At 40.7% G+C, this 27,807-nt stretch overlaps 2 protein-coding genes and 1 pseudogene across 2 annotated transcripts in view; 1 reads left to right on the forward strand and 2 right to left on the reverse strand.

Moving 5' to 3' along the window:
• Positions 1-7,084, reverse strand: part of LOC148890929 (receptor-type tyrosine-protein phosphatase gamma-like) — a 236,711-nt gene extending 229,627 nt beyond the window's left edge. The window contains exon 1 of the mRNA XM_089010725.1: positions 6,540-7,084. Coding sequence (XP_088866851.1) covers positions 6,540-6,633 — 94 coding nt within the window. The 5' untranslated portion in view covers positions 6,634-7,084. The remainder of the gene's footprint in view (positions 1-6,539) is intronic.
• Positions 7,085-17,911: 10,827 nt separating this feature from the next.
• The window catches only part of fhit (fragile histidine triad diadenosine triphosphatase), a 147,688-nt gene continuing 137,792 nt past the window's right edge, over positions 17,912-27,807 (forward strand). The window contains exon 1 of the mRNA XM_089011070.1: positions 17,912-18,433. The gene's annotated coding sequence lies outside the window, so the exon portion shown is untranslated. The remainder of the gene's footprint in view (positions 18,434-27,807) is intronic.
• Positions 21,668-22,765, reverse strand: LOC148890932 (general transcription factor II-I repeat domain-containing protein 2A-like; annotated as a pseudogene).

The raw sequence follows: 27,807 nt of genomic DNA on the forward strand, positions 1-27,807 counted from the left end.
TTCAAAACTCTCAAGGTCACTTTACAGTCACAGGATCAGTCTGTGTAAGCTCTCAGTTGTACAGGAATGGTCCATCGATGAAAAGGTTTCTTCAGCCGTCATCTGTACTTCTTTGAAGCTGTCGGACGTTTCGCTTCTTATCCAAGAAGCTTCTTCAGCAAACTAAAGTCTAACTGGTAGTTTCGGCTTAGGCAACATAGGCTTAGTCATGCTGATGAGGTGGTACCACGGCAAACTGGGAAATCAGGCCAGTCGTCAGTCAGGACAATAGAAGCAATCAGTGGAGCCTCAGGGATTAGTCCTCTGCTCCCCCCAACCTGAGAGCAGGGACCAATCATAGCAGAGTCCGGCACCGCCACATCTGGACAGTAGGGTTATATATAGGGCCGAAACAACCAATAAGACTTTAGTTTGCTGACGAAGCTTCTTGGCTAAGAAGTGAAATATCTGACACCTTCAAAGAAGTACAGATGACGTCTGAAGAAACCTTTTCATCGAAGTCACAGTATGAGTTTTTCTGTGGGTGAGCAGCAGCAAACTAACGCGCCAGCATTCACTCAACCCCAAAGTAACTCAAATAAAAAGCTGCCTACCTAATAGATGGCCAATATACAGTATAGCTAATAGATAGACAGCGAGCTAGGTAGCCGTGTAATGAGTAGATAGCCAGCTAGATAGCTAGCGAGCGAGCCAGATAGCTAATAGATAGCAATTAGATAGCCAGCTTGCGAGCTGGCGAGATAGCCAGCTGGCTAGTAATCATAATAATCACGGCTAGTAATCATAATTACCAAAATAACGCGATGGTGAATCGTTGTGTGCCGCACCAAGACTACCAATTGCGGTAACACCATAAAGAAGGTGTAAATCCCAGCGGAAAAATCAGCCCATTTCCAACGGAGCTTGTGTGCCGTCTTGTGCATTTTCTGGGACGCTACATTGGAGTCCAGACGGCTCTAATTGTTACGGAAGGACATCTTTAATCGATTGCAAATATTTATGCTTTCCTCTTCAGAACCATTTGAATCATATTCATAACTGGATGAGTAAGAAGAAAGCATCTTCTCTGAATCTGAAGTTCTGAAGCCATTGTTTTGATTCTGGACCATGGCAGTTTGTGATGTAGTATCCTGGCTTGACGTCACGAACAAGGGGGCGGGACTTTGTGAATTTCGCCATTTCCGAGTGCATTTTGTGGCAGTTTTGGGACACTTTTAGTCATTTTATTGGTGTTTTAATTTGACTAAAAATATCCGCCTGCGTGTTTTGGCTATTTTAGATGCTATAAAACGTTTTTCTTATGTCAGTTAGGAAACAAAAAAAATGTGTCGGTTGTCCTTTAATTCAGGGCGGAAGAGCGACGCAATGTCAGGGTTGCGATGCCTCCGTGCTGACGCCGCATGCTGCCAACACGAGAGGGAAAGTCATGCCCCATGTCAGGCAGCAGACGCCTGTAGTAACGTTCAGCACTTTTCATCCCCAAAACAACACGTTTGTTTGTTTGGTTATAAACCGACCGTGGTGCGAATGGCCAGAGGCACGTTATTTTTATTTTTTTTCTCTGTGCCGAATAATAAAGTAGACAGCTCCGGTCTGACGATTCTTGTGGGAGGATATGACGCCTACAACCATGGCCCAGGTTTCAGCCTGCAGTTTTTGGAGACTTGCGGTTAAACGTTTCATTCTCTGAGACTTCAAGAAGAAAGAGGACATTGTCGATGCTGGAGTCCACCTTGATAACGTCACTCTGATGCACAGCAACAACATAAACAACCTGTCTCTCTCTCTCACCCCCCCCCCTCTCTCTCGGTTTCTGTCTCTCTGTGTCTCTCTCTTTCTCTCTCTGTCTGTCTGTCTGTCTCTCTCTCTTTGTCTCTCGTTCTCTCTCTCTTTGTCGCTCTCTCTTGTTCTCTCTCTCTGTCTCTCTGTCTGTCTGTCTTTGTCTCTCTCTCTTTGTCTCTCTATCTCTTTGTCTCTCTCTCTATCTCTCTGTCCCTCTATTTGTCTCTCTCTCTCTCTGTCTCTCTCCCTCTCTCTCTCTCTTTGTCTCTCTCTCTTTCTCTCTCTCTGCCTGCCTGTCTGTCTCTCTCTTTCTGTCTCTCTCTTTGTCTCTATCTTTCTCTCTTTGTCTCTTTCTGTCTTTCTGCCATTCTCTCTGTCTCTCTTTCGGTCTCTCTCTTTGTCTCTCTCTCTGTATCTCTCTCTTTCTCTATCTCTCTCTCACTCTGTTTCTCTCGCAGACTGATTTGAGCTTGCAATGTGTGCGAGCCATTCCACACAATTAAAGAGCTTCCATTGTTCACCCAGTGCCAATATCATCAGAGCAAACCGGTCCAGCTCAGCAAAAAAGCAGTGATGAAATATGGAGCCCGGCTGGGAGAAAGATATCATGTAGGGAAAAAGGCACAGGGTGAGAACAAGTGCATATTTGCTATCTGCTTATGGGTGTGTATCATGGCTTGCTTCAGTGCACATTCATAAAGCTATGAAGGAAAAAGAAACCAATTTTTCCTTTTGTTCTGTAGTGTATTCTCTGCACGATAAGGTGCACCTCGAGAAAATATTTCTTCCAAAGCTGACCATGCGCCACATCATGCGGTACCTTATGTATGGATAACCTTTTAAAATCTGACATTCATTGAAGGTGCACCATAATGCGGTGCACCTTATAAAACGTTTGAAAATCTGCCATTTGTTGAAGGTGGCTCTACTGTGCGGAAAAGGGTTTTAAATCTGCCATTCATTGAAGGTGCCCCTTATATTCCAGAAAATCTTCTTCTTTTCTTTTCGGCTTTTCCCTACAAGGGGTCGCCACAGCAAATCAGTGCCCTCCATCTTTAGAGGTTTGATCCGCATGTTTGTTTTGGCCAAGCAGAAAATATGGTAATTATAATGATTCATAATAATAATAAAAATAATAATAATAATAATAATAATAATAATAATAATAATAATAATAATAATAATAATAATAATAATAATAATAATAAAGAAGCATGGCCTGCCACAGGAGGTGCTGCAACATTTCTACATGGCTGTCATCGAATCCATTCTGTGTTCTTCCATCACCGTTTGGTTCGGGGCCGCCACAAAAATGGACAAAATCCGACTTCAACGGAGAGTTAGGACGGCGGAAAAAATAATTTGCACCGCCCTACCCACTCTCGAGGACTTGCACACTGCAAGAATCCAAACTAGAGCTCGGAAAATCCTACTGGACCCTCCGCACCCTGCCCACCACCTTTTCCAGCTACTCCCCTCAGGCAGGCACTACCGATCCATGCGCACCAAATCCAGCAGACATTTAAACAGCTTCTTCCCCCAAGCCATTAACTCTTTGAATTCTTTGAACTCTTTTAACAGTAGCCCAAATGGAACTGTATAGTGCCACTTGGCAATTTTTTGATGATGATACTAGTGCAGCGTGTTCTATCAGAAACAAATTCCTTGTGTGTTCTACATATACTTGGCAATAAAGATGATTCTGATTCTGAATAATAATAATAATAATAATAATAATAATAATAATAATAATAATAATAATTATTATTATTATTATTATTATTATTATTATTTTGGGGCGGCCCGGTAGTCGAGTGGTTAGCACACCGGCTTCACAGTGCAGAGGTCGCCGGTTCGCGTCCCGGTCCGGCCTCCCTGTGTGGAGTTTGCAGGTTCTCCCCGGACCCGCGTGGGTTTTCTCCGGGTCCTCCGGTTTCCCCCCACACTCCAAAAACGTGCATGGCAGGCAGATTGACCACTCCAAATTGTCCCTAGGTGTGAGTGTGAGAGTGACTGTTGTATGTCTTTGTGTGCCCTGCGATTGGCTGGCAACCAATTCAGGGTGTCCCCCGCCTCGTGCCCGAAGACAGCTGAGATAGGCTCCAGCAACCCCCGCGACCCTAATGAGGAATAAGCGGTACGGAAAATGAGATGAGATGAAATTATTATATTTTATTTATTGTATTCTATTTATAATTGTATTTTATTTATTATTGTATCTATGCTTGTCTGTGATTATAAAGTGTCCTTGAGAGGTTTAAAAGGCGCTTGAAATAAAATGTATTATTATTATTATTTGTTTTAAGCATTTTTCAACGTCATTCGTTAAAGCCTTATATTCCAGGAAATACGGTCATTTTTTCCTTCTAATCCTTCTATCACTTTGCTGCTGTGAAATGTCAAGTTCTCCACTGCGAGACGAATGAAAGAAAATCCATTCTGATAATTCAGTCAGTCTGGCTGAATATTGTGTTACATTTTGTGAGAATAAGGATGGATGGATGGATGGATGGATGGATGGATGGATGGATGGATGGATGGATGGATGGATGGATGGATGGATGGATGGATGGATGGATGGATGGATTTGCCTTTATTAGTCTCGCAGTGGAGACATTTACATTTCACAGCAGCAAAGTGATGGAAGGAATGAAAGTAGAAAAACAAAATACATGGGCTGCTGGAAAGGCAGCCACTTGCGCGGCGCCGTCTTGAAGTCAAAAGAACACAAAAAAAAAACGAAATAAATAATATGACAACAAAAAGACAATATGACAAAACAAAGACACAGAGTGTCATTCATCTTAAGCACTTTCTGTACCCTCTTTGTTACATGAAGCAGTTCTAGATGAAAGAGGAGAGGATCAAAGTGTCTTTCCACCAGTGGCTCAGGGACATCATGGTGGAATGTGCACGTCGACTACAAGCTAAATGTTGAAAGCAAACACACAGCTGTAGCATCCATTGACGAAAAGAGACTGTCTCACATCTCCTGTCCCAAATATATCCGCTTCAATTCCAAGCCGCAACAGTTCCACATACGCATCGGCGCCCTGCGCTGGCGCTCCTTTTCTTCTTATCGAAGAAATCGTGTCGCAAATTGAGCATGACGGGGGCAGGATGCCAATGGTGAAAGCAAAGAAAGGCTTGACCATCTATAGAATGGCCACATGAAATGAACAAAACAAGTCAAATGTCAAGGGTTGATTCATAGATGAATTGAACGATCGATGGGTTGGTATTTTAAATTGAAAGATCGATAGATAAGGTAGAGCAATAGATTTTCAGTGTGTTTATGTGTTGGCGTATTTATTGTTTTTGTTTTACAAAAAGAAAAGTAAAAATGAACGTGCCAAAAGAAAAATATATTTTTTTTTAAACAATGAACTTTATACACTGACAGAACATTTGAGCATCAATGTTGGTTTTAAAATGCATGTGGAGTGAGTTGGATGGCCAAGTGACAAAACGGCTTCCTGTGTTCAGACATCTGCCATCAACCTGAAAGGTGATCGTCCACAGAACTGACTACAGTCAATCACTCCTCTTGACACAATAATACTCATTTGGACGACTAGATTCACTTCTATGCTCACTCAAAAGAATACAAATATTACTATTACTACTATTACTACTACTACTACTAATACTACTACTACTACTACTATGACTACTAGTAATAATAATAATAATAATAATAATAATAATAATAATAATAATAATAATAATACATATTATTATTATCATCATTATTACTATTATTTCATATTAGTATTATTAGTCAATCACTGCTCTTTCCATTATTTATTTATTTATTATTATTATTATTATTATTATTATTATTATTAGTAGTAGTAGTAGTAGTAGTAGTAGTAGTAGTAGTAGTAGTAGTAGTAGTAGTATTAGTAAATCAATCCTGGACAACTGGATTCAGTTATAAGGGTGCTCAAAATAAGACTAATATTACTACTACTACTACTACTACTACTACTACTACTACTACGATTACTACTACTGACAAAAAAAATATTATTAATGTTATTATTATTATTATCATTATTCTTATTATGAATATAATAAAAGTAATAATAATAATAATAACATTAATAATATTTTTTTTTGTCAGTAGTAGTTTTATGAATATAATAAAAGTAATAATAATAATAATAATAATAATAATAATAATAATAAAAATAGTACTACTACTACTACAACTGAAAATAAAAATTATTATGATTATTATTATTATTAATATAATAAAAGTAATAACAATAATAATAATAGTAATAATAATAATTATAATATTTAATATATATAATAATTATTATTATTATTATTATTATTATTATTATTATTATTATTATTATTATTATTATTATTATCAGGAAATGAGAAGGTGATGATTTGTGAGTCGCATCGCGACCAAAGGTAAACGCAGGAGTTTGAGCCAGAGTGGACTGTCAAACAGGTGACACACACACACGCGCACACAAGCGCGTGGCAGCGGTGCACGCGGCTTCCTTTGGAGCATTTGACAGACAGTCCCTGCATCGATTCAAATCAAACATGAAAAAGAAATTACACTTATGACCAGCACCGAGAGTCATAAATAAGCAATAGCACTTGGATGACTTGAATGAAGGAATTGTCAACGCCAATGCTTTTCAAAATTTGTCTTTCAAAAAAAAATACAATAAAATCACATCAAAAACAAGTAAGCAAGCTCGTTATCGAAGTGTAAAGCGGCTGAAACTTACCGGAATGGCACTCGGCCCCGAAGAAAACCAAGGAGGCGACGACCCCACAGAAAATCCAACGGCAGTAGGAACCCGTTTGCAGTGAGGTCCACATTGTCAACTGGCGCAGTCAACATACAAAATTATTACAAAAAATAAATAAATAAATAACGGAAAGCCACAAGTGTTGAGTTTTTGCCCCCTTAGGGCACTCAAATCCGCGACACCGCCGTTGCTTAAAAAAAGGAAGTCTCGAGTCCTAACCAGGCGGATTTGACGGACGGCAAAATGATGCTAGCTGAGGTCCAGGTGAGATTCTCGGCATGCCAGCGTCGTCATCCCCAAATTCTTCTTGACCATCAGCATAGCAAGCGGCGACGGCGTGACAATCGTGCATGGATGACGTGCACGAGACGAGACCGCAACGTCGCTCCACTTTGCGCCTGTTCGGATTCTAAAGATTCGGTTGTCGGGCCAATCTCGTCTCGAGAAGCAGGGTCGATGCTTCTTTTTTTGAACCACTATGCGGTGCCTCGCTTCTTCGCCCGTCCAGGAAGTCGCGTGCGATCCCCAAGTATGACAGAGACTTTAAAACAGTCTGGAGGGGGCGTGGGGCGAGGGGGGGGGGGGGTAACTGGAGGAAGATGGAGACCAATGAAGACACTGATTTCCGCTGGATCCTAGCGCCGGCAAAAGATTGCCCGCACAGACACGCACGCACAAATAAACGAATCCCCCCTCTCTCACACACACAGTACATACCTGTACGTTTACGTTTTTTTCTCATTTCAAATAATGTAGGACGTACTACAAATTCAAATCCCATCTCAAAACCCACCTATTTAAAGGACAACTGACATGACTTTTTTGTTTCCTAACTGACATCAGAAAAACGTTTTATAGCATCTAAAATACCCAAAACATGCAGGGTGATATTTTTAGTCATAAAAATGACTTAAAGTGTCCAAAATCTGAAAAAAAAATGAGCTGCAAATTGAGCATTTTTAGAAAGTCCCGGCCCCAGTTCGTGACGTCACGCCAAGACGTCTTGCATTGCCCGAGAATCAAAACAATGGCTCCAGATTCGGAGAATATGTTTTCTTGTTACGCATCCAGTTATGAATATGATTCAAATAGTTCTGAAGAGGAAAGTATAAATGATTGCAAACGATTAAAGAAGGCTTCAGGGTCATTTTGAATGATCAAGACTGATGTGTATCGTCACAGAAAAAGCAGAAGATGGCGCCAGAGCTCCTTTGGAAATGGCTCATTTTCTGCTTGGAATTTTTGTTAGCGAAAGTCAGAGTTGTCTCCGTGTAACATACAACGATTCATCATTGCGTTATTTATGTGTTTTCCTTCTAATTTCGCCATCAAAATGGATTAACACGAAGTTTTCAGACCAAACAAAGTACCGCAAAATACATTGAGGTGATGCAAGGTATGTCCTTTCTCGCTCAGGGGCATACCTTCAGTGATGTAGGGTGAGGTCACCAATTCAAAAACAAGACTTCCAGAATATTCCGCGCGAGTCTTAAAACGTAATTATATTATAGCTATAAGCGTTAAATCTTTGTAAAATATGCTCAGTAGAATCAGAATCAGAATTAGAAAAACTTTTATTCGTACCACAATGGGGAAATTTGCAGTCCACAGCAGCAATTTGAAAGGGGATGAGGTGGGGGGGGGTGAAAGGATAGAAAACTAATTATTCTAAGCATAACAAAAGACAAATGTCAACTGTATACTGTGCAAATGTAAATTTTCATAAGAAAAAACTGGATATAGTGCAAGTATCAAGAAAGACATAATGATATATTGCGTCAACCCATACTTACAAGTGTTTTTTTTTTTCACATTTTAGAAGTCATTTGAAAAGGTAGCCAAAATTTAACAAGCCAGTGTCTTATTGTGCCGGTCCCAAGCCCGGATAAATACAGAGGATTGTGTGAGGAAGGGCATCCAATGAAAAAAAAATATATGCCAAAACAAATATGTGAATCAAACCTCTTAATCCCATACCGAATCGGTCGAGGCCCAGGTTAACAACGGCCGCCATTGGTACTGTTGACCTTCAGGGTGCTAGTGGAAAATTGACTACTGTTGGTCGAAGAAGGAGAGGAGGGATTTCTGCCCGGAGGAAAAGAGAGAAATGGAACGCCAAGAGTATAGAACTAAGGGTAGGAACTTTGAATGTAGGAACAATGACAGGTAAAGGTAGAGAGCTGGTTGACATGATGCAGAGAAGGAAGGTAGACGTACTGTGTGTCCAGGAGACCAGGTGGAAAGGAAGCAAGGCTAGAAGCTTAGGGTCAGGGTTTAAGTTGTTCTATCATGGTGAAGACAGAAAGACAAATGGAGTTGGTGTTATCTTAAAAGAGGAGTTTGTTAGGAATGTCTTAGAAGTAAAAAGAGTATCAGATAGAATGATGAGCCTGAAGCTAGAAATTGAAGGCGTGATGTTCAATGTGGTTTGTGGGTATGCCCCAAAAGTAGGATGTGAGCTGGCGGAGACATTTTGGTTGGACTTTGATGAAGTCATACAGAACATCCTGAGAAGTGAGAGGGTTGTAATTGGTGGAGACTTCAATGGACATGTTGGCGCAGGAAACGAAGATGATGAGGAGGTGATGGGCAGGTTTGGACTACAGATGAGGAACACGGAAGGACAGATGGTGGTTGACTTTGCTAAGAGAATGGGAATGGCTATTGTGAATACTTTCTTCCAGAAGAGACATGAACATAGGGTGACCTATAAGAGTGGAAGCAGGAGTACACAGGTAGACTACATTTTGTGTCCACGGCACCATCTAAAGGAAATCAGTGACTGCAAAGTAGTGGTTGGTGAGAGTGTAGCCAGACAGCATAGGTTGGTGGTGTGTAGGATGACGGGGGCAGTGAGGAAGATGAAGAAACCAAAGGCTGAAGTGAGGACAAAATGGTGGAAGTTGAAAAAGGAAGAGTGTTGCATGACATTTAGGAAGGAGGTGAGACAAGCACTGGGTGGGCTAGAGGTCCTTCCAGATGACTGGCAAACTACAGCGAACATAATCATACACAGGTCGGAAAGTACTTGGTGTATCAAGTGGAACAAAGGTAGGTAAGGAGACTTGGTGGTGGGATGGGGAGGTGCACGAGTGTATACAGAGAAATTGGTTAGCAAAGAAAAAGTGGGACACTGAGAGGACGAACGTGAGTAGACAGCAGTACAAGGAGGTGCAGCGCACGGTTAAAGTAAAGGTGGCAAAGGCCTATGATGATTTGTATGCTCGGCTGGACAGCAAGAAAGGTGAGACTGATCTTTACAGGCTTGCGAGACAGAGAGACAAAGATGGTAAGGACCTGCAGCAGGTTCGGGTGATTAAGGATAGAGATGCCAATGTATTAACAGGTGCCAGTAGTGTGATGGCAAGATGGAAAGAGTATGTTGAAGAATTGATGAATGAGGAAAATGAGAAGGAACAAAGAGTAGAAGAAGTGACTGTTGTGGACCAAGACATAGCAAACATTAGCAAGGCTGGAGTGAGGAGGGCGCTGAAGAGGATGAAGGGGGGAAAGGCACTCGGGCTTGATGATTTACCAATCGAGTTATGGAAGTGTCTTGGAGAGGTGGCGGTGGTGTTCCTGACTGGGTTATTCAACAATATCTTAGATGGTGAACAGATGCCTGAAGAATGGAAAGGAAGTGTACTCGTGCCCATTTTTAAGAACAAAGGAGATGTGCAGAGTTGTACTAACTGCAGAGGAATAAAGTTGATGAACCATACAATGAAACACTGGGAAAGAGTAGTTGAAGCGTGACTAAGAGCAGAAGTGAACATTTTGAGCAGCAGTATGGCTTCATGCCAAAAACAGTACGACAGATGCAGTGTTTGCTTTAAGAATGCTGATAGAGAAGTACAGAGAAGGTCAGAAGGAATCGCATTGTGTCTTTGTAGATCTGGAGAAAGCGTATGACTGGGTGCCCAGAGAAGAGCTGTGGTATTGCATGAGGAAGTCTGGAGTGACAGAAAAGTATGTCAGAGCGGTGCAAGACATGTATCATGACTGTAAGACAGTTGTGAGGTGTGCTGTCGGTGTGATTGAGGAATTCAAGGTGGAGGTGGGACTCCACCAGGGGTCAGCTCTTAGCCCCTTCTTATTTTCTATGGTGATGGACAGGCTGACCGACGATGTTAGACAAGAATCTCCTTGGACCATGATGTTTGCAGATGACATTGTGATCTGTAGCGAGAACAGAGAACGGGTGGCGGAGAAACTAGAGATGTTGAGATATGCCCTGGAAAGGAGAGGAATGAAGATCAGTCGCAGCAAGATGGAATATATGTGTGTGAATGAGAGGGATCCAAGTGCAAGAGTCATGCTACAGGGAGAAGAGATAAAGAAGGTGGAGGATTTTAAGTACTTGGGGTCAACTGTCCAGAGTAATGGAGAGTGTGAAAAAGAGGTAAAGAAGCGTGTCCAGACAGGCTGGAGCTGCTGGAGAAAAATGTCAGGTGTGATGTGTGATAGGAGGGTTTCAGCTAGAATGAAAGTAAAGTGTATAAAACTGTGGTGAGACCAGCCATGATGTTTGGACTGAAGACAGTGCCACTGACGAAAAGACAGGAGGCAGAGCTGAAGATGTTGAGGTTTTCTTTGGGAGTGACCAGGTTGGATAGGATCAGGAATGAGTACATTAGAGGGACAACTCATATTAGAGGCTTTGGAGAGAAAGTCAGAGAGGCCAGACTGAGATGGTTTGGACATGTCCAAAGGAGAGACAGTGACTATATCGGGTGAAGGATACTGAGCCTTGAACTGCCAGACAGGAGACAGAGAGGAAGACCGAAGAGGAGGTTTATGGATGTGGTCAAAGAGGACATGAAGGTAGCTGGTGTGAGAGAAGAGGATGCACAAAACCGGGATAGATGGAGGACACTGATTCGCTGTGGCGACCCCTGAAGGGAAAATCCGAAAGGAAAAGAAGAAGAAGTAGTCATTTGAAGCGATTTTAGTAATTATGGACACAACTTGTCCGGAGACGTCGGTTGTCCTTTAACCCAAAGTCAAAGTTAGCTTAGTTGTGAAATATGCTAATATGCATGACATACGACACAGATGAAATTAGTGTCCTCTCGGACCCAGCGTGCAAGGCACTTATAATGTGGCTAAAACAGACAGATAATTGACAACAGACAATACATGCAATTTGTGAATGTAAAGTGAGGTAGTGTCGTGTGTAAAGTGAGGTAGTGTAGTAATGCAAAAAAAATGGTTAAGGTGAGGTCATGCAGAAAAAAGGAAAAATAAAGTTCAGGATGATAGTACAGCGTGTAGCGTATACTCAGAACTTGCTGAGTGTGGCAGTGGGAAGGGGCAATGGGGGCTGGGCTGGGAGGGAGTTGAGTCTCCTGACTGCCTGGTGGCAGCAACTGTCCTCGAGCCTTGAAATCGCATTTTCTGTGTAGCTTTATCTCTTATTTCTATTTCGAATTATATTTTATTATTGTACCTGTTATTTTTCTATGCTTGTATGTGACTGGAAAGTGTCCTTGAGAGATTTGAAAGGCACTTGAAAATTAAATGTACAGTTGGACCTTGGCTTACACACTTAATTGGTTCCCAGACAGTGTGTAAGGCAAAAGTGTGTATCCCAAAAATTAATTTGTGAAATTGTGTAATTGATGAAATACCAGCAGGGACTATAGATGGTGTACAGAAAAGACTACTTTATTCTCGTAAAACAAATGGAGAACATCTCTCGTCGGAGCGAGAAGCCAAGAGCACAAAGCCCGCCTCCTCAAACTAGTTTTAACACACAGCAGTTGATGACATCGTCTCGACTGAGCCTATCAGCTACGGACAAGTGTTGGGAGAACATTACTCTGCATACGCAACTAGTAACTAGCAACTAATAAGCTACATACATCCATATAGACTAAACTAATCATGAAATAACATAGTATGTACTAAACTAAACATGATGTTCACGGATGTGTATAAAGACACTCTATCAATAATTTTCAACTAAATAAGCCTTAAAACTACAAACAATATACCTTATTGTATGTATAATAAATGTACTATTGCACTGCACTGTACAATAAAGTCGTTTTATTTACCTTTGTGATGGTCGTTGATGGCTTGATGGAATGGGGTTCAGACTTCTCTTCCTGTGTCATGAAAGTCCGGTTAGGCATCATTTTTCCAAAAAAGGCCGGTCTCATGTGCATTAAATACTTGCTGAGGAACGTAGCATTCTTCTTTCACCATTTCGAGGAAGGATCCCTTGTAGGCTTCGGCAGCTTTACTGTCAGAACTGGCTGTCTCACCATGACGAGTAACGAATCCCTGTACGGCGCTTAAAGTTCTCGAACCATCCGTTGCTCACTTTAAAATCATCAATAAACGCCGAACTTCCAGGTTGCCACATGACGATATCAGCGTGTATTTGCTGTGCTTTCTCGGATATAATTGCTATATTCACGCTGTCGCCGGCTAGCTGCTTTTCATGAATCCAAATTAACAGAAGTTTTTCAACCTCTTCTATTTCCCGAGACTGTTGCTTTGACAGCACGGAAACACCTTTAATAGCTTCTTTGTTGCGAAGGATGGTAGCAATGGTGGACTTAGCATATTGCTACTGGGCCGTTAAGTCAGACAAACGCACACCTCGTTCGTGTTTCTCAATGATCTCCTTCTTCTCCTCGACTGTGATTTTGTTTTGTGTCTTCTTCGGCTGAACAGAAGCCTATGATGGGGTCTTTTTCGGTCCCATAACAGTAAAAGTATCCGTAAAAAAATCCTTGAAGATGATCGACGTGTGCACTCAGAGAAAGGGGCTGTGGAAAGGTAGGCCGGCTGGGGCACTGTTCGGTCGTGTGGATTGGTGTTCTTCCGCCGAAGATTACTTCGCCAGCCATGGTGGGGTGGCGCTCCATGTGTATACTGAAAAGCAGTGCGTATGCCAAGGTTTAATTTTAATAAATTTAACGTTCATAAACTGAAAATTCGTAAGGCAAGGTGTCCGTAAACCGAGGCCCTACTGTATCATTATTATTATTATAATTACAATTTTTATACGGGAAAAAAATGAACTCATTCTGTTTATTGTTATATTTACTATTATGAGAAGTGATTTGTTCCAGCTTCAACTGTTGTTAAGGCACTATTTAAACCTATATGTATGTATAGCAGGGGTCAGGAACCTATGGCTCGCGAGCCATATATGGCTCTTTTGATGATTTCATATGGCTCGCCGATAAAACTAAATACATATTCTCATTTTTTTCGTCGTTCATTTCCCGTTGGGGCTGCAGTTGGCGGAAAGTGCAATTTTGATTGGATGACACTGACCTAGGTTGGCCGAAAGCGCCATTTGGATTGGATGATACTGGCCGTCAAGTTGAAACAGGTAAACGCCCCTTTAAATGAGCCCAACGAGTGCACTTCAGCGTTAATGCACTGGAGGATTCATTCGCCTTTGTGCAGAGAAAAGGTTATAATTTTAATTTGCAATGAAACAATACCATCGATGAAACAGTCGAATGTCAGTGACATTTAACAAGCCCCATGTTAATGTTAGCATCAACATACTTCTGCGAGAAGTAGATTGCAGATAGCAACTGCGGAAGCTTATGAGCCGTGTGCAGGCTAGCTAGCAGTAACTTTGCCTCTGGACCGGCAAATTGAATTTAATTCCGATCGTTTGCCTGGATTTTTACCAATCACGAGGAACGGAAAACCATTCGTGGGAACACTGAGTTATTTTAAATAATACATTTTGATATTTTGTTGAAAAGTGTGTTTGTATGTGGTAACATTTTTAAATATTTTACTTTTATGGCTCTCTTAGTCAAAAAGGTTCCCGACCCCTGATGTATAGCATTGTATTTTGTACAGCCGCCCTCATTTCACGCTCAGATAATTAGACCCATATCATTTAGTAATCAACTCATTTTTTTCTAATGAAAGAAGAGTCTGAGGTTTCTGACGCTGCATTGAATTTTGATGTCGTCCTCAAACTCAATACTACTACTACTACTACTACTACTACTACTACTACTACTACTACTACTACTACTACTACTACTACTACTACTACTACTACTACTACTACTAATAATAATAATAATAATAATAATAATAATAATAATAATAATAATAATAATAATACATTTCATTTAGAAGCACTGCTCAACTCTCAAGGTCACTTTATAATAATAATAATAATAATAATAATAATAATAATAATAATAATAATAAATAATAATAATAATAATAATAATACTGCTACTACTACTACTACTACTACTACTACTACTACTACTACTACTAATGATAATAATAATAATACATTACATTTTAAGTGCCTTTAAAAGCTTTCAAGGACACTTGACAGTCACAGACAAGCATACGTACTATAAAAAATAAAATACAATCACAAATAGAATACAATACATGAAATACAATTTGTCTGTGTCAGCTCTCAGTCGTACAGGAGTGGTCCATCGATGAAAAGGTTTCTTCAGGCGTCATCTGTACTCCTTTGAAGGTGTCGGACGTTTCGCTTCTTATCCAAGAAACTTCGTCAGCAAACAAAAGTCTTACTGGTAGTTTAGGCCCTATAGTTATATCACTACTGTCCAGACATGGCGGTGCCGGACTCTGCTATGATAGGTCCCTGCTCTCAGGTTGGGGGGAGCAGAGAACTACTCCCTGCAGCTGCTCCACTGATAGTTCCTATCGTTCTGACTAACGACTGGCCTGATTGCCCCACTTCGATCGGTATCACCTCATCAGTATTACTAATCCTATGTTGCCAAAGCAGGCTATTGTATGAACAATCCAAATTGAACCTCCCCCCACCAAACCGGTTTAATGAATGATTTAGTTGTTTTATGAAAATCGCTTCTTTTACTCCCCTTTCAAACCATCTATGTTCTTTCGCTAAGAGAGAGAGATACAGAGAATATGCAATCTTAAATAGGTGGGTTTTGAGGTGGGACTTGAAGGTGGGAAGAGAATCGATGTTACGGATGTTGGGAGGAAGTGAGTTCCAGAATTTGGGGGCAGAGCAGCTGAAGGCTCTGTCACCCATCGTGCTGAAACACTCAAAAAGATAGAAAGCTGGCTAGATAGCTAATAGCTAACTAGCTATCTAGCTACACAGCTAGCTAATAGATATCTAGCTAGCTAGTTAGCTAATACCGGTAGATAGTTAGCTTGTCAGCTAGATAGCGAATAGATAGCGAGTAGATAGATAGCGAATAGATAGCGAGCTAGATAGATAGCTATATGGCGAATAGATAGCTAGCTAGCCAGCAAGATAGCTAACAGATAGCAAATAAAAAATGATTAAAATAATAATAATAATAATTATAATAATAATAATAATAATAATAATAATTATTATTATTATTATTATTATTATTATTATTATTATTATTATTATTATTATTATTCTGTGGGTCCTGGAATAGGAGTGACAATGACAAAAACCCTGGCACTGGAGCGGACAAATTTTTGCACATCGCCTGGCTCTGAATGAGTTAAAATAATGCAACTTGAATTTGTTTATTTACTTTGGGATTATTTCAATATAGGATATGTCGAAAAAAATATTCACAGGATAAAAAAGTCAATATGATGATTATTTTTACACATTTGTATGGTCTTATTATTTGCTCATATGGATATAATAGGTATGGAACATGTGAAAATGACAAAAGGTAGATCATATTCTATCATCTGCTTTAAATCGGGTCAGTCCAGCATTTGGAGAGTAACTGATGATCACGCAGGTCACGTGTCTGCAGGCCACCCATTCATACAACCGAAAAACAAATGAAGACCAAAAAAAATGACAAAGATAATCATTGGAACATGACAGTTTTATGAAGACATGTTCTTTTGAAATGTGTCAAGTTTGGCAGGACATTTTTTGAACACAAGTGTCGGAGAAATTATCTCTCCACCTTATGGACATGACCTTAATTTCAGTGTTTCCAAATGTGTCTGTCTAGTGCCCTCGTTTCTTAGTCTTGCCTGTGTATTCCTTCATCCATGACTGCGACAGAGTCCAGATGATCAAAATTACATTTTTTTTAGCGACTTATCAACTTTTGGTCCAATTTCAGAAAGGTTTCCCATTTGCCCAAATGTGTCCCTTAAGGGACAACCGACGCCTCCGACAAGTTGTGTCCATAATTTGTAAAATCACTTCAAATTACTTCTACTGAGCGTATTTTACAAAGATTCCACCGCATTTAGCAATATTTTATGTTTTAAGACTCGCGCTGAATATTCAACTAAATAAGTTTTGTTTTCCAGTTGATGACGATTCTGGACGTGACGTCCCGTCTGGAACGCTCCTGACCGAGAAATCGACACACGATGCATTTTGGGTACTTTGTTTGTTCTGAAAACTTCGTGTTGATCCGTGTTGATGGCGAAATTAGAAGGAAAAAACAAATAACGCGATGCTGAATCGTTGTGTGCTGCACCAAGACTACTATTTGATACTAGTTGACACAAATTCCCAGCAGACAAATCAGCTCATTTCCCACGGAGCTTTGGCGCCATCTTGTGCATTTTCTGGGCACTACATTGCAGTCCAGACCTCAAAATGTGACGGAAGGACTTCTTTAATCAATTGCGAACATTTATGTTTTAATCTTCAGAACTATTTGAATCATATTCATAACTGGATGAGTAACAAGAAAGCATCTTCTCCGAATCTGAAGCCCTTGTTTTGATTCTCGAGCAAGACGAGACCTCCTGGCGTGACGTCACGAACAAGGGGACGGGACCTTCTCAAACTGAAACTTTCTAAGCTCATTTTGAAGTTGTTTTGGGACACTTTAAGTCATTTTTATTGTTGTTTTGCGTTTGACTAAAAATATCAGCCTGCATGTTTTGGGTATTTTAGATGCTATAGAACGTTTTTCTGATGTCAGTTGCGAAACAAAAAGAAATGGTGTCGGTTGTCCTTTAAGATTTTTCTCATGTCCATGTCAATTATGTCACATTCTCGTTTGTACTCACCCATTATTTTCCATCTGACCCGCTTGGGCGTCTGAGTAGTCTTTTGGACAGAAAATACACACATAAATAAATAAATAAATAAATAAATAAATAAATAAATAAATAAATAACCACAAAAATTAATACATAAACATTTTCTCGCGATGCTGTCTTTTTTTATTCAATAGGTTGACGCTCAGGCGGCTCGGTAGTCGAGTGGTTAGCACACCGGCTTCACAGTGCAGAGGTCGCCGGTTCGCGTCCCACCCCGGCCTCCCTGTGTGGAGTTTGCATGTTCCCCCCGGGCCGTGTAGGTTTTCTCCGGGTCCTCCGGGTTCCTCCCACATCCCCAAAACATGCATGGCAGGCAGACTGACCACTCCAAATTGTCCCTATGTGAGAGTGACTATTGTATGTCTTTATGTTGCCAGCCCTGCGATTGGCTGGCAACCAATTCAGGGTGTCACCCGCCTCGTGCCCGAAGACAGCTGGGATAGGCTCCAGCACCCCCCACGACCCCAATGAGGAATAAGCGGTACGGAAGATGGATGGATGGAGGTTGACGCTCGTGACAGACGAAGGAAACCCAGACAGACGCTCTGAGCAAAATATACTCGATTGCGAGGACACATTTGTGGTGTGTGATATTAGAGATAATACAGCCGCAAATAATGGCATGACGTTAATATGTTGATTTTGATAAACAACATGCCAACAAGATGAAAGCCAATTTCGCTTGCCGAATGATCTCGGTTGCAAATCGTGATCCCGTGATGACAGCGGTTATACTTTTCCTTCTGGAACTTGTAGTTTATTCAATATACGAAGCGTAAGGTTTCAAAGCATAGCCGCCAAAATAAAACTACGATACCCATAATGCAACTACAAAGGCATCATTTCCGGATTTGGTGAGTAAGAAACTCATGCGGAAACCGGCTGAAGTCATGTCGATTTTCTTCTTCGTGCAATGCGCAGTTTTGATAGATGTGACTGTTTTTCTGTTTTATATCTTCTTGACGAAAAGAAAAGAGCAGACTTTCTGTACGATGTTCCGATGAGGCATTTGTAGTAACGTTTGTCCCTTTAAATTTCACCATCTGCCGGTTTGCTCTATGACGTTTGGCATTCGAGCGTGCGTTAATGATTCCTGTGACACAAATTCTTCCTGCGGGTAACGGGACCTAAACCTTTATCAGTTTGGTCGTGCTCGTGTGTAGATTATCACACATATAACGTACATGTTGTGTTGTGTCCCCAAGACAGTTGTTTTTTCAAAGTCAGAGCATTTGCAACGTAATTGAAGAATTTTCTACCTTTTCATTTCGGCTTTGTCCTCCATCTAAGCCTGTTTTGTGCATCCTCTTCTTTCACACCGGCTACCTTGTCCTTTTTCACAACATCCATGAACCTACGCTTCCTCTGCACGGTTTCTTCAAATGATAAAACATGAGCGCCACTTGTCACAACCACACTGTTGTTTTTATGGAGCAGAGAACACACGCAAGTTCTGTCAATGTAGTGATCTGTATTTTCTAAGAGTAGTGATACATTGGTTTACGAACTTATTTGGTTCCAAGAAAGGTTGTGTAAGGCCAAACATTAATTTCCCATAGGAAACCATTAAAACAAGAATAATCAATTCCCAGGTCCCCATAAAACATATTTTTCTACTAAATAAGCTTTAAAACTACACAAAATATAACTTATTTTATGTATAATAAATGTGCTATGCTATTGTAATTAAACTGTACTGTATAATCAAGTCGTTTTATTGACATTTGTGATGGTTGTTGATGGCTTGATGGAATGGATAGCTTTTTGCATGAAGTATGTCAAGGAGATCTGGGTTGTACATCTTGGAAGTTATCATATTGCAACACCAACAGATGCAGGCAGAAGCACTAGAAACTTCATTAATAGCTGGTTCCTTTGCTTGTCTTTTCTCTTCAAATTGTACAGATGGCTTGTGCGGGTTATGTGTGGAGCCTGATTGATGGGATATTTTAACATTGGATTGGATTTGCCTTTATTAGTCTCGCAGTGGAGAAATGTACATTTCACAGAAGCAAAGTTATGAAAGGAATGAAAGTAGAAAAACAAAATACAGGAGCTGCTGGAAAGGCAGCCACTCTCGCGGTGCCATCTTGAAGTCATAAGAGCAAAAAAAAAAATAACATGACAACACAAAGACACAGAGAGTTATTCATTCTTGCAGTCTCTACTCTGCCTATCAATAAAGTTGAAACGAGTCAAAATGTCACTGTGTCTTCTATCCATTTTCTCACCTTTTTACTTTTGTTTTTTGTAGTGCTATCTAATGGGTTTATTTTGATCATCCGTCCCTGATTCATTGCTTCAATGGGCGTTGATGGCAGAGGATGGTTAAATCATCAGGAAGCCAGGTGTTGAACAGAAAGTTGGTTTAATCTTGAAGAGAGCGGAGACATCACGGTGTTGGCTAAGGAGGAAGCATGGAGAGAGAGAGAACTGGGAGAGCATTTATATGGCACACAGGGTGTGACGCGATAGGATGTGACGTAATGTAGATGCAACATCATGTAAGGGAAGGCAGGATATGACATATCAGGAAGTCCAAAAGGTAAACAAAGATTAGAAATGTTTAAACATGTTCGTATGGCGAATTACCCCAACACTATCAAGCTCTGTCGTCTCCATTTCCTGTTTCATGTGCTCACAGCGTGCTTCTGTTTCTCGAACCCCTCCTCCTTCTCCTCACTGCTACGTGTGTCTGTAATTCTCCCTCCCTCCTCTCCCACGGATCTTGACCAATCACGTGTGGCTTTGACCGAAGACTGGGGGCGGGGAATAGAGGACAAAAAAAATGTTGGCTGCCATTTCCAGCCTCTAGTTAGGAGCTCTCTTCATTTACTTCAGAGATCCAGCTCCAAGAACCGACTCGTTCGCGAATGACACACCACTCATTGCAGCACTCCGTGTGTTTCCCGAAAAATAGTTTGTATGCCAAAATTAAATTCTCGCCAATTTCACATTGGTAAGGCGAAAAGTTCGTTAGCTAAAATGTTCGGAAGCCGAGTTATCACCGTATACTTGAAATGAGGTATGAACCGAGATGATATTGGCTCGCTCTACCTTTTTCTGTATTCCTGTAAGATCATTTCTTTGTTTTTCTCCTTGGGTGTCCTCTTTGTGTCACTCCATTCAACCTTTTAATTACTCTTGCTATGAGTCACCCAATGCCTCCATGTTACATCTGGGATGTGTGTGAAAGGGGAATGGAATGAAAAGGGAATGCTGGGCCTGATGGCAGGGAAAAGGCTCATCGGTGAGGCCATGAGGAGATTGGGGGCTGTGGTTAGAGAAGATCTTCGGAACTCCATCAGCACCACTGCCAGCTCATCTTCTTATTTCCCTGGCGGGTGGCACAAACCATTAAAATGAGAATAATCCTTTCCCAGGTCCCGATAAAACACATTTTTCTACTAAATAAGCCTTAAAACTACACAAAATATACCTTATTTTATGTATACTAAATGTGATATTGGATTGTAATGAAATAAATAAACTGTATTTTATAATAAAGTCGTTTTATTGACATTTGTGTTGGTCGTTGATATCGTTGCCTCTTGATGATATCCGAGTGAACCTGACTCAAAGGGGGTGTGGAAAACTAGTCCACCAGCCACCGTAGCGCTGTTCGACTGCACGGTTTGGTTTTTATCTGTTGAATTAGACCACCAGCCACTGTGGCGCTGTTGGTTCGTTTGCCGAAAACTAGTTCAGATGCCAAGATTATATTCTCGTGAATTTAATGTTTAATGTTCGTTAGGCGAAATTATTATTATTATTATTATTATTATTATTATTTCGTCTGTGTAAGCCAGGGATGGGCAATTAATTTTTATCAGGGGCCGCATGAGAAACCTGAATTGTGTCAGAGGGCCACCAACTTTCTTTCATTGTAAATTCTCAAATTAAATATTTTGAATAGCTGGTACTGATAATCAGAAGAATAAAGCACTCTGTAAATATTTATATTAGGTTATGTGAAAGTGTGGTGTATTGGTTAAATAAGAAAAACAATTATTGAACCAGTGCAATTTATTTTTAACTTGTTAATCTCCACAAACAATAACTTGTAATGTTTTCCACCTGTTATCTCTTCAGTGAGAATAATCCAGTCTGTTCTGGGCTTGAACAAGGGCATTGAAATCTGGCGGAATGTCTGAAGTGGCTATCCGAAGAACAGCTGAGAGGTGGTTGTCAGTCATAGAGGATCTGTGTTTGGATTTGTTGAACTTCATAACTGAGAATGTCTGTTCACGATGATAGGTAGATCCAAAGAGGACTAGGATCCTCTGAGCATGCCTCCTCAGGTGTGGAAAATTCTCCTCTTTGAGGGCGGAGTAAAAGTCCAGCAGTGAGACTGACTTGAAGTGATCTGCCAGTGTGTCAGAATGCAGATCAATGAGTTCCATCTGAACTTCACTTGGTGCATCATCCACACTGCAGTTGAAGGGAGAAGAAACCATGTGCATTTCACGATCAAGAGTTTTGAAATCTTGAAATCGCCTTGAAAACTCTGCATGCAATGCTTCTAACGAGGTTGAGTACTTTTGGAGGTGATCACCTGATCTTTTGGCTTCCTTATGTGTTGGCAAGTGGGTCGGAATGTTGACCTTCACTTGGCTTGAGAGAAGCTGCAGTTTTCTCATGAAAGCCTTCACTGCACTGTACATCTCATGCACAAAAAGGCCCTAGCTCTGCATTTTGACATTTAGTTCGTTCATTAGTGCAGTCACATCCACAGCGAATCCGAGGTCTGCCAACCAGTCGTTATCTGAAAGTTCTGGGACGTCATGACCTTTCTGAATACAGAACTCCTGAATCTGGTCTATCAGGTCCCAGACACTTTTCAGAACCTTGCCAAGGCTGAGCCACCTAACAGTGCAGTGATAGCTTATGTCACCATGTTCAGCCTCATTTTCCTCCAACAAAGCAACAAACTGTCTGTGATTTAAAGCTCTCGCTCTGATGAAATTAACTATTTTAGTGACAGCATCAACGACATGTTTCATTTTTAACACTGTCTTACACAACACTTCCCGGTGTATGATACAATGCAAAAATGTCAATTTCTGATCAGGGTTCATTTCTGTCACTTTATCCTGCATTCTCTTTAAAAGTCCAACATTTTTCCCGGTTAGATTTGGACAACCTGTTGTCACACCTGCAAGCTTGTCCCATTTCAGTCCTAACATGGCCATACATGCATTTACCTCTCTGATCAAGTCATTACCAGTAGTTGTCCCTTTTATTGACTGCATGGCTGCCAACTCCTCCGCGATTTGAAAGTCTGCGGTTATCCCACGTAAGAAGATGAGCAGCTGGGCGGTGTCACATACATCACAGCTCTCATCCAAAGCCAGAGAAAAAATGTCAAAGTCGGCCGCTCTGTTCTTCAGCTGAAGCTCTAAGTTTCCCGCGATGTCCTCAATCCGCCTCGTTACAGTGCGTCGGGAGAGTGAAACGTTCTCAAACGCGCCCTTTTTCTCTGGGCACATCAGCGCAGCAGAGTCCAATAAACACTCCTTAATAAACTCTCCGTCAGAAAATGCCCTACTTTTTCTGTCGATTTTGTGAGAAATGACATAACTTGTCCTGACGGCTGCATCTCTGGGAGTGTGAAGTTTAGTGAAACATCCTTGTTGGGTTTGTAGTTTTGCAAGCAATGCATCAGACACCCTTGCACGCTCTTCACCAGACAGATTTCTGTATTTATCTTCATGCTTGGTCATATAGTGGCGATTCAAATTATATTCTTTAAACACAGCAACCTGTGTACCACAGACTAAGCACACTGCTTTACCTTTAATTTCTGTAAAGAAATATTTGGCAGTCCATGTCTTGTTGAAAATACGGCATTCGTTATCAACTTTTCTTTTCTTGGGGTGTGCCGACTTGAGCCTTGAGGGTAACCTGGCGAACAGAATCGCCTTCACTCACTTCCAAGAGGCTTCGTCAGCGAACTAAAGTCTGACTGGTCGTATCGGCCCTATTTATATATCCCTAATGTCCAGACATGGCGGCGCCGGACACAGCTATGATAGTCCCTACTCTCAGGTTGGGGGAAGCAGAGGACCACTCCCTGTGGCCCCACTGATTGTTCCTACATTCCTGACTAACGACTGGCCTATTTGTCCCACTCCCACCGGTATCACCTCATCAGCATTACGGATGTTGCCTAACCTGTGTTGCTTAAGCAGGCTATTGTATGAACGATCCGAATTGAACCTCACGCCACCAGACCGTTTTAATGAAGGATTTAGTTGTTTCATGAGAATCACTTCTTTTACCCCCCTTTCAAACCATCTATGTCTTTCGCTAAGATTTTAACCTCATTGTCGTCAAATGAGTGGTTGCTAGCTTTTAGGTGCAAATGTACTGCCGAGTGAGGCCCACTAGTATTATCCCTGCGATGTTGATAAAGTATTTTTTTCTCCCCAATGTACTGCTCTTTACAATTTTCATTCCTACAATGTATTGAATAAATCAGAATCAGAATCAGAAAACCTTTATCCGTCCCACAATGGGGAAATTTGCAACTACATGACTCATTTGGTAGCCTATCTTTTGGATGCACTAATTTTTGCCTTAATGTGTTTATCGGTATGAAATAAGTAGGAATTTTGTGTTGCCAAAGGACTCTTTGTAAGTTTTCAGAAACTCCTGCAATGTAAGGTACTGCTACACCTCTCCTTTTTGTATCTTGAGAATTTTTTGGTTTCATTCCCTATTCTTTCTTTCTGACATTTAGGTCATTAGGACATTTAGTTTAGGAAGGCTACACACACTGACCAATACTTACTTTTTGACTCTAACCACCCTTTACAACACAAACTAGGAGTTATCAGAACCCTCCAGAATAGGGCTAAACTAATACCAACTAGCATTGAAGGTAGAGAAAAGGAGTCAAAACATATCAGAAGAGCACTCACTAACTGTGGGTACCCTCAGTGGTCATTCAACAAATGTCAGAAAGAAACGATCGTGAGTCAAAAATGGTTGTCAGTCGAAATCCATTCAAAATGTTGAATAGAGACTCGGTGCTCGGTGATTCATTTGCCGAAAACTAGTTTGTATGCCAAGATTACATTCTCGCGGATTTAATGTCCGTAAGGCGAAATGTTCGTAAGCTGAGGTATCACTGTACTTGCGACCAAACTGAGTTCAATACCTCAAAATAAACTGAGGAGGAAGTGTTGCCAAGAGAGCTCTATCACCTGAAAAAAAATGGAACTTGTCATGCATTATGAGTTGTGTTGATTTGATTGTTGCTAGAGATGACTCACATGCTACATGCATCTGCATTCTGAATTGATTCACCTTTGGAGTTATTTCCAAACATTGAACATTTCAAAGCTCCCCGTCTAAACATGCACTCCATGTTTGTGTCATTACTCCCTGGAAGGAAGTGGCCCCGTTGGTCCCTCATCTCAGTTAATGGTGGCTGAGTGGCTCTCAGGCCTGGGATATAATGACCCGTAATGCATAAAAACTCACCCAATGGGTAATTTTCTGCCTCTCTTAATCCTAATGTACATTTTCGAGTCCCTTCCAAAATGCGTCATTAAGGTCAAAGTTAAAAAAAAAAAAACTTTCCAGTGGTGGAAATTATGAAATTGTGGATGATGGCGGGATGATTGTGATCGAGGTTTTGTAAAAGAGGCAAACCGGGATTCAATTATTATGCAAAAACAAATGATTGGTCTGTTGGTAAAACAAATTAACTTTGGAGAGAAAACAAAGCAAAAACATTTGATTGTTAGGGATACGCAATAAATAATACAGTGATACCTTAGCTTACGAACTGAATTGGTTCCCAGAAAGTGTGTGTAAGGTAAAAAGTGTGTCTTCCAAACGTTAATTTCCCATTGGAAACCATTAAAATGAGAATAATCCGTTCCCAGGTCCCCATAAAAACAATTCTACTAAATAAGGCTTAAAACTACACAAAATATACCTGTTTTTATGTATAATAAATATGCTATTGTATTGTGATTAAAGAAATAAACTGTACTATATAATAAAGTCGTTTTATTGACCTTTGTGATGGTCATTGATGTAGTTGCCTCTTGATATTATCCGAGTTGCCATGTTGTAATACCCTCACTCACACTGTCTACTGCTAGCTGCTTTTCATTAATCCAAATCAACAGAAGTTTTTAACCTCTTCAATTGCCTGAAACCGTTGCTTAGACAACACAGAAACACCCTTAGCCACACGTAGCAATGGTCGATTTAGCATCCTGCTACTGGAACACTAAGTCACACAAACGCACACCTTGTTGGTGTTTCTCGATGATCTCCTTCTTCTGCTCGACCGTCATTTTCTTTTGTGTCCTCTTTGGCTTAACACTTACCTGTGGCAGGGTGTTTTTCGCTCCCATAATAGCAAAAGTACTACACTTGATAACAAACTACGTCTGCACTCAAAGAAAACTAGTCCGCCAGCCACATGCCGCTGTTTGGCCGTGTGGTTTGGTGTTCTTCCGCCGACAACTAGTCCGCCAGTCACCGTCGCGCTGTGTGGTTTTGTTCGTCCCCCGTAAACTAGTTTGTATGCCAAGATTATATTCTCGCGAATTTACTGTTCGTAAGACAAAAAATTGGTGAGCTAGTCTTCGTAAGCTGAGGTATCACTGTACATACTTTTATACATTACAATACAATACATATAGATGTACATAGCACTTTAACAACAGCTGAAGCTGCAACAAAGCGCTTTATTTTTTATTATTTTTTTTTAATTTTGTAATGCAGTTTATATTATATTATATTATATTATATTATATTATATTATATTATATTATATTATATTATATTATATTATATTGTATATTATTTTGCCATTTCTGTGACTATATTCAACAGTTAAAGTCCATGTTGTAATTTTTGTAAGTCCCCCTTTCTCTGATTTGCCTTTTATATATTATTGAGCGTTTGTAAATGCTTTTTGGTGTTGTATCATTGCCATTGCCTTCCATATGAAATGTGCTATATAAATAAAATTGCCTTATATTTAGGTTTGAAAATATTGACAGTTCTAATGATAATAGCGTTACGATAGCGTTCCTGAAATGGATTCTGTTCAACTTTCAGAGTTTCACAACAAGCGATGCTCTTTTAGCTTCTTCTTCTTCTTCTTTTCCTTTCGGCTTTTCCCTTCAAGGGGTCGCCACAGCAAATCAGTATCCTCCATCTTCAGAGGTACGATACGCATGTTTGTTTTGGCCCAGCTTTTACGTCGGATGCCCTTCCTGACGCAACCCTCTCTTTTAACACCCGTCCTAATTGTAGCTCCAAGTGCAATTTCAAGTAGCCTCTAAGCACCTTTTTGAAGTTTCCATCTGGCAGTCTGAATGATGAAAAAGCGCCATGAAGGTGACGTAATCACCCTTCTGAAGTGGACCTGACTGGACATGACCCAACTGAAGTGGACTTCTCGTTTTGAGTGCTGGGAATTTGCCCTTATGCGAACTGTCCCGATGTGAATCCCGTATGGAAAACAGTTGCAGTTCAATGATTGTTACTTAGTCAAATTTAGAAATATTTATTTACAAATGTAAAACAGGCACATTGCTGAACAGGTACATCGCACATGTATCCAGTGATACCTTGGATTACGAACACTTTATATAACGAACCTTTCACCTTACAAACATTAGATTCGTGAGAATATAATCTTGGCATACAAACTAGTTTTCGGGAAACGCACGGAGCGCCACAACGGCTGGCGGACTAGTTTTTGTCGCCCCCTTTCTTTGAGTGCAGACATTGTTTGTTTTTGAGTGGAGTACATTTGCTATAATGGGACCGAAAAAGACCCCACCACAGGCTAGTGTTCAGCCGAAGAGGACACAAAAGAAAATGACGGTCGAGCAGAAGAAGGAGATCATCAAAAAACACCAACGAGGTGTGCGTTTGTGTGACTAAGCATCCCAGTACCAGTATGCTAAGTCCAGTTTGCTTCGTGTGGCTGAGGGTGTTTCTGTGTTGTCTAAGCAATGGTCTCAGGCAATAGAAGAGGCAAACACCCTGGCACTGGAGTGGACGCATTTTTGCACATCGTCTGCCAGTCAATGCGTCAAATGGATCTCTGTACGCACTAAGCAGAATAGGTAGAAATGTCTTTCTTTCTTTCTTCATTTATTTTCCATTGTCTTATTTTTCTTTTATCTTATCTGCACTTCATGATGAGCCGATCATGGCGGGAGAGCATACATGGCCCGCGGGCCGCATA

This window comes from Hippocampus bargibanti, linkage group LG12 (assembly GCF_051943395.1).
Source record: "Hippocampus bargibanti isolate YZ-2025 linkage group LG12, ASM5194339v1, whole genome shotgun sequence".
Lineage (NCBI taxonomy): Eukaryota > Metazoa > Chordata > Actinopteri > Syngnathiformes > Syngnathidae > Hippocampus > Hippocampus bargibanti.